Below are 7,557 nucleotides of genomic sequence, written 5' to 3' on the forward strand. Positions count from 1 at the left end.
AATTTTCAGCTTAAACCAATGCTTTGAATTGATTGATACATGGTTTAAGCAAACCAAAAACCATCATTAATATTTGCTTTTAGGGCACCCAATCCCAGTCATCTTTTCTCGTATTTTCAGCATCACTTCAATCTGAAACTTGACAGTTTTAGCTGAAAAACTCTAAAAAGAAGATAAAGAATGAAGTATCCCCACATCCTATAGTCTCCTCAGCATAAGGAATTCAAAGAAAAAGGGGCGTTGTGAACATACGTAGTAGGTGTTGCATGAGAGTAACAGAAAGATAAATGATAAAGCCAAGTACTTCAAGCGTCAATTTCTGGTATCTCAACAGAATAACAAAAGCCAAATTCCGAGCATAGTTCTTTATGGAAGACTAGTACCTATATCATAGAAAAAAAACATTGAGCAGAATGTCTCTTTTGAATTCTCCATCATCACCAAACACTATCCTGATCAAATAAAACACTATCAAAGTTAAGAGCAGAAACTATATGAGAATAAACAATGATACACAAGACAGAAAAAACAAACATGCAAGGGCAGTTCATGTCCAATGAGCATGTACCCAAAAGATAGGCATATAGCAGAAACATACAGAAACAAGAACTTGGTGTTCCATTGTGCCAAATGGAGAGAGAGAGAGAGAGAGAGAATATAATTCCAACCCTGTAAATTGAAAAATGTTTCTCCAATATGGACAAGTATCTGCTATTTTTATTTTTGGCAAACCTAACCCTACAGATGTTTAGTGGCGACCAGCATTTAGATCGTTGGATTGCAACTTTTCAGCAGGTTTTCCAGCAATTAAAAAATCAATGGACGTAAGCTGAAACTCCACCTTAAAACTTCCTCTAAGTGCTCCAGATGTTTAGAGCCTGCTTCCTTAAAGCTTATTGTTATATTCAGCATCATCTCTTCAAAGACTATTTTCTCATATATGTCTGAAATGTGCCCCATTATGTGCATGTATTTAGCTTTCTTGTATTGTCTGTACTTTCTACTTACCATATGGGCCTGTACCCCCCAGGGTGTACGAGCTGACCTGATTTGTGCATCTAAATGGTAAATTTAGGTCATCTGTGTTCGGATGGGCATATGTATATGGAGATTTTTGCAGCCCTTGCAGTATATTGCCCAAAGATGTTTGCCTGTGCTGGCATGTGTGAGATCAAAAGGATTTTTTTCTCTAAATGCTCATAAGATTTCAAGAAAGGAGTTGGGATCGCTGCTTTTTGACATCTTATTATGTCATTTACTCATCACTGTAGAAAGAAGTGTATGGGTGCATGCATGACTCATGTATCTTCTTGCTTAGATGCCTTTGTCAGTCTTAGGCATATGCGCTCTTATGTATGTGTTTTTGTGTGTATTTCATATGCACTCTTATGTATGTGTTTTTGTGTGTATTTATAGATGACAGTTTGAAAAGTGAATGGGTAAATAATCCACATAAAATGGATAATCCATATCAGTTCACGGTAATGGTTAACAAGGTTATGGGACAGAGCATCATGGTTCAAGGAAATCCTAATGTGTGTGAAAGTATGCACGCAATAAACCGCACATGAGCACTGGGCCAAGACTGTGCATTCAGGTTAATGGTTCAACACCAGCCACCAGGTAAAATTCCATACGCCACAATTTAATGCCCTAACACCAGGGTGTGATAATTGGGCAACAAATTTGGCTTTAGGTGCTTCTGGATTCCAATATCTTTAAGAGGATAATATGACAATCATAGAGATTCAGAGGCCAGAATTATGTGGGCTTAATATTCTGCAGTTGTAGGCTTGATGGACAGGAAAAGCAAATGTTTGGACCTAATACAAAGCACTTTGCTAGAAGGGGATAGCTTTCCAGCATGTTTGAGATACAAAAGTCCTTGGCTAGGATTCCAAATTTTACCAGTTGTTAGTCTCAATCAATATTTTAAATTTAAAAGGCAAACTAAATTATACAAGATACAGATATTGCTCTCTAAATAGAACCAGATTAAGATCCACAGACTTTCACATAGAGATGCATATATGTGTGCATACATAATGCATAAAGTAGTAAACATATATAGATACACGTATGAAATATATTAGATTAGAAACAGATGTGTGTTTGAGCACATATCATAAGCCATGTCTAACAAATAAACAGGAAAAGTAGTTCTTTATTTAAAACAGCAAACAAATGGCAATTGGGAACATGAATAGGATATAAAACAAATTCTTACATTGCTTCTTATTTACAGAGCATCACTTTTAACTGAAACTCCGTCTTAGAAAGCACCAGCAGCCACATGCATGTCATCAAAGCTCCACAGATCTATTGGCGCATCCTGGGTAGCATCTCCAATGCACAGGGTCTCTATTGGTTGGTCATCACTTCCTTCCAGGTATGGAAACTGAAGGAATTTCATGTAGGATTCAAAGAAAGACAGATCCTCCGATAATTTGGTAGCGTCGCTATTATCTTCAACTGCCTTCATGACTTCTGGTGCCTTATTCTCATTTCCATTCTGATTCGCATCCACATCAGTAAATTTTGATTCACCAGACTCCACCATAGGCTCAAGGAAAACAGAAGATATCTCAGGTGGCGTCTTGGGATCTCGCTCCCACGAGAAATCAGAACAATCGAATGAATTACTACCCTGATCAGACTGCATAAAGCCTTTGAATTCATTTTCAAGTTCGGAGAACAAACCTGTGTAATTCGATTTATTCATCATATGACCACCATCACCATTATACACATAATTCTTGTGAAGATTTGAATCAGTGGACATGAAACTTGCTTGCATTTTATGTTTTGGAACTATATGGGGACTCGTGTTAATGCTGGGTTTCTTCTGGTTAATCACCGTAGCTGAATGAGTCCTCTGTTTCTGTGAGGGAGGAGATTCATCAGGAAAATTGACCTTAGCTTTCTTGCCTCTGATTTTGCGTGCTTCAGAATCATAGGCTCTTGCGGCTTCCTCTGCAGTGTTGAAAGTCCCAAGCCAGACACGGACACCTTTCCTGGGGTCCCTGATCTCAGCAGCCCATTTTCCCCATGGGCGCTGACGGATCCCCCTGTACACATTCTTCCTCTTCCTCTTTGCACTATTTTCAGCCTGTCCCTTGAACTCTGGAGACTTGACAATAGCAGAACCATCTGAAATCCATAGAAGGAACTAATTAACTGGTAAATATCGATCCACAAAGTGGAGAATGGTGCAATGGAAATTTTTGAGCAAAGGAAGAGCATAAGAAAATATCAAAAAATAAGATCACTGACTTCCTTCTTTTCTTTTTCCCCCCTTTTTGTCTCTAAGATACGCAACATATGTTTCAGATTCCTCCCATATAAATTCATACAAGAATTACAAACCAAGGAGAAAATCAGTGATTGAAAAAAATGGTAGACAAATTGAAAATGAAAGCAAAACTCCATCACTTTTTTTCTTCTTTTATTTATTTGAGAAGGATTCAAATGGCACAAAAAGGACCAACAACCAGCCACCAAATACAAATAAAATAAGTAATAGAGGGAAAAAAAGAAACAACCACCATATGAGCTTGGTAAGTAGTTAAAAGTTGTGCCGTTTTCACACATTTTAATTCAGAATTAAAAAAGAAAAGAATAAATAGGGGATCCCAACTTAAGCGTGCATCTCTTATATTTCTCAATACTAAAACTTTAGACCTTCACAGAAAAACAAGGGAAAAGCATAAATTTCGAAAAAAACAAAGAGTAAGAATCAAAACACCAAATCTTGAGAGAAATTTTCCAAAACCCTAATATTTATAATATTTTTCGTAATTATAACAGGTTATAGGAAAATCTCATTACTAAAGTCTTAGTTTTAAGTCAACAACATAAAAACTTTTATTAATTTTTTTTCTAGTTTTTCTGCTCCATAAAACCAAACAACAATTCTAAGATTTCAAAAAGGAAAATAAGTTTCAGCTCCATAAAACAAAACAACAATTCCAAGATTTCAAAAAGGAAAAAAAGTTTCTGCTCCATAAAACCAAACAACAATTCCAAGATTTCAAAAAGGAAAAAAAGAAAACTGCTACTATTTTGTTTCGAGTTTTAGGCAAACCAAACAAGCATTTCATCCTATTTTTCCCGTCACTATACCCCTGAGAGAGTCTCAAAATTGTTTGGTGGATTTATCTAACTCCAATTCAGCAACTCACCAGATTTTTTCGACTCCATTATGAATCGCAAAGAAAAAGCAGACATCAAAACAGAAGAATTTTAATAAAAAACTGAACTTTTCCTTTTCCTTCTTTCCCTGCGCGTAACAATGCAAACACCCAAAGACACCAACTTTGTTTCATTTCATCTGTTTTATTTCACTAACAACATTAATCACAAAAAAACTATACAATACATCCCCGCAAATTAAAAAAACGAAACTCTAAAAAATGAAGATAAAAAATTAAAAAAAGAGTTTCAATTCTCCTTTTCTTGTGGGTATCCATGCAAAGGCCCACAGAAATCATATTTTTCTGTTTCTCTTGTTTTCCAAATACTAAGCTTGATAACAAAGGAGAAGTATAAAAGAACCAAAAGCACAAAACAATGAAAAAACAAAAACTTAAAGCAAAAAAGCTTTCCATAAAAAAAAGATTTTTCCCCTTTTAGGTAATTGTATCAAAAGAAAATCGCAAAGCACCGTTTTCCTAAAATGTTCTCTCTCTTTTCCGAATAGCAACATTACTCACAAAAAGGAATGATAAAAAATCACCACCAAAATTACAGGAAAAATAAAAAAATTGAAAGAAAAAACCTTTTTTTTGCTTCTTACCAGAAGACGACGACGAGAAGCTCAGCTTGGGGAAGGATAAGGGTTTGACGTCCTCCTCCTCGTCGGAATCGTCCCTGAACTCACGGAAATCGGCCTCAAAATCGTCGTGGGCGACATCTATCACCGGCGTCTTGATGGGCGTCGAATAGTAACTGGGGACTCCATTCAGCACCTGGTCCACCGTGAGCCTCCTGCTACCTCGGTTGGTCTGAATGAAGTCAGAGATGATCGCCCCTCCACACATCCTTCCGATCCCCGCGTCAAAAGATCACCCAAGAAACGGGAAATAGTTCACGGACCCCAAACGCGAAAAACACGAATCTAAGCCAACCCTGAAGAGCTCGGATGGATTTTCACAGATCTAGAGAGATAAAGAGAGAGCCGAGGAAGAAGGGAGGGGCGAAAAAGAGAGAACACAGAAAGTTGAGGTTAACGAGCTTTTATAAAGGTGGAGAGGCGATGGGGTAGTTGATTTCCACAGGATAAGACGTGGAGAGAGAGAGAGAGAGAGAACTGTAGAGAGAAGAAAAATCGGTGGTCCGGAGCAATTGCTTCTGTCCTTGGCCACCTTCACTCATTATAAGTCTCTCTCCCAAAAACAAAACAAAAAAAACCACCTGGAGAGAGGAGGGGAGCAATTGCTTCTGTCCTTGACCCCTAATATTTCTTCTCTCTCTACAGTTCTTTCCCAAAACAAAACCCTCTTAGAGAGAGAAGGGGGAGCAATTGCTTCTGTCCCTTTCTAGGAGGGTTTTTTTTTGGGGGGAGAGAGAGGGTGATTAATGTATTTTAAGATTTTTTCTTGAGAGAGAAAGAGGGGGTGGGGAGCAGAGCAATTGCTTGGTGGTCACTAACCTTATTCACATCTTTGTGATCTTAAGATTCTGGTTTAGATGTGATCACATGCCCCTTGTGGGCTTATCTATCCATTAAATAAAGAGTCTATTTGTTTGCTTGTCCTAGTCAGTGGCAGCTGTCAAAGACCAACAAAATATCTTGTCCGGTCATGGAGTTCATGAAATTAACCTTGTTCTTCAAAGCAAATATAAGAAGCAAATCTAGATTTGGATCATTTCATGTGTGCCCAATTTCAGGATTTACCTACCCAAATTGGTGCTTCTAGGGATAGAGCTAGGGCGGCCTTGAACATGGGTCAGGTATCAAATACCAGCAAAGCACAGCCTAAGTTCAAGTCGTTTCTTGAAGAGTAAGCTCTATGGGAAATAACTCTAGATTATCCACAAGTATGACTAGTAAGTTGGCCATATTTGGAGCCCTAGCTCAATTGGGGGGTTCTGGTCAAAGTTTATAAATGTATTGCACCTGAGATAAAATTGGAATTTGACCAAGTTCATCGTCTGCCAAAGCTAAGCAAGTTTAAGAACTTGGTTATTAATAATTATGAAAAAGATAGAAAACATTGACATGTGAAAACAATGGAGTTGATGAACCAGGCCATATTCCATATGTTACCACACATGCAATTCGATGTCATGAGACCCGTGTCGTGTCTCGTTGCATACTATTCTTAGTGGAAAGCTGCAGGACAGTGGTGTGTCCCGCGTCCTTTTGGGCATGTCCTTGTGACCGAGATACAATTAGATCACTTCTTTTAGTAGTTGGCATACTTGGGCAAAGGTGGAAACTTGATCTTATAAACATGGACTCTGTTTTTTTTTTAATTCAAGGTATATTTCCAAAAAAAATCACCAACCGCAGATTGGCTGACCTCCCGTTGGTAAAACCCTTGAGGTCTCCTCTTGCTACTGGGGAGTGAACCCAGCTTCTACCTTGGGTAAGAAATGCCACTGGTGGGTTTCGAACTTGTGATATCCCATCAACTTGGTGACATTCACAAGAGCCATCTATCAAATGAACGGGCCCAATCCAACTTGCTCTCGATGCTCGACAGGTTTTGCATTGGTATGCTATAGAGCCATGCTAAAGTTACTGAGCAAACAAGGGAAGGGTTGAAGTAGAAAAAAGAAAAAAAAAATCCTCACGAGTGGTGCTGATGCATTTTAAAACTAACCATTATTAAGATAGAGCATCCTTCTAAAGCAACAACTTTGACGATATTTTATTAGGGAGATGAGCACAAATGAGAATCTTGTCATGTTAACCATAGCGGGGTCGCTCGCATGGCTATTGGGGGTGGTTGTAAAGGCGTTGAGTTGAAGACCCCAGATCAAACCCTGTATGTCGCTTTCATCAGAAGTGAGTCCCGTAGGGCAGGGTGGTTGTGAGGCCCCACCCGAGGATTTCTCGTTTTTTTGTCGTAAAAAGAGAGAATCTTGTCAAGTTAACTAAAATTTTGGACCATGCTATCTTTCTATCTTTCGAATAAAATTTGATTAAATTTTTTAATTTAGTTATGCATCTTAATAAAGAGAAGTCATAAAGATTAGTACCATAAGGAAGGTATGAGATACCAAAGGGGGCTCCTCTTGTTTGGCAGGAGCAGTTAACCTTGTGTTGGGAAGTCGCAAGTTCGAACCCCAAATGGTATGGTAACTGATAGGGGTCTGCTTAACCCCAGCTTTCTTTGTCAAAAACAAAGAAAAAGAAAAAAAAATGTTTGATATATGCACACGCCAATAGCGCCCATGTCACTACCTAATACCAAATCACACAAGATCTTTGCAAAATAGCACGCATGCCATCCACCTCAACTCACTATTCCATATCAGCCCTCAAGGGTTTGGTTTAGTGGGAGTAGGGGTGGTCAACGGGGCCGGTCCTGCGGCCCGATAGACCAAGCT

At 38.5% G+C, this 7,557-nt stretch overlaps 1 protein-coding gene across 2 annotated transcripts; it reads right to left on the minus strand.

The window, feature by feature from the left end:
- Positions 1-262: 262 nt before the first annotated feature.
- On the minus strand, positions 263-5,298 carry LOC149831835 (ethylene-responsive transcription factor 1-like). 2 transcript variants are annotated; one of them, XM_090014168.1, is made up of 3 exons: positions 4,796-5,298; positions 2,228-3,150; positions 263-452 (listed from the first exon to the last, which is right to left on the minus strand). In XM_090014168.1, exons 1-2 carry the CDS (start codon positions 5,037-5,039, stop codon positions 2,273-2,275), a joined length of 1,122 nt encoding a protein of 373 aa, XP_089870294.1. In that variant the 5' UTR covers positions 5,040-5,298; the 3' UTR covers positions 263-452; positions 2,228-2,272. The 2 variants fall into 2 exon arrangements, with proteins under 2 accessions (XP_089870294.1, XP_089870295.1); XM_090014169.1 differs by having other exon boundaries at positions 263-447; positions 4,796-5,229.
- Positions 5,299-7,557: the final 2,259 nt, after the last annotated feature.

The sequence above is a fragment of the Nuphar pumila genome, chromosome 7, assembly GCF_984573655.1.
Source record: "Nuphar pumila chromosome 7, dmNupPumi1.hap1.1, whole genome shotgun sequence".
Taxonomy (NCBI): domain Eukaryota; kingdom Viridiplantae; phylum Streptophyta; class Magnoliopsida; order Nymphaeales; family Nymphaeaceae; genus Nuphar; species Nuphar pumila.

Excerpts from the sequence above, each read along its gene's own strand:
- LOC149831835 (XM_090014168.1), bottom strand. The coding sequence starts at position 5,039 with ATGTGTGGAGGGGCGATCATCTCTGACTTCATTCAGACCAACCGAGGT. Across the intron at positions 3,151-4,795 it reads CTTCTCGTCGTCGTCTTCTG|ATGGTTCTGCTATTGTCAAG; the intron begins GTAAGAAGCAAA and ends TATGGATTTCAG.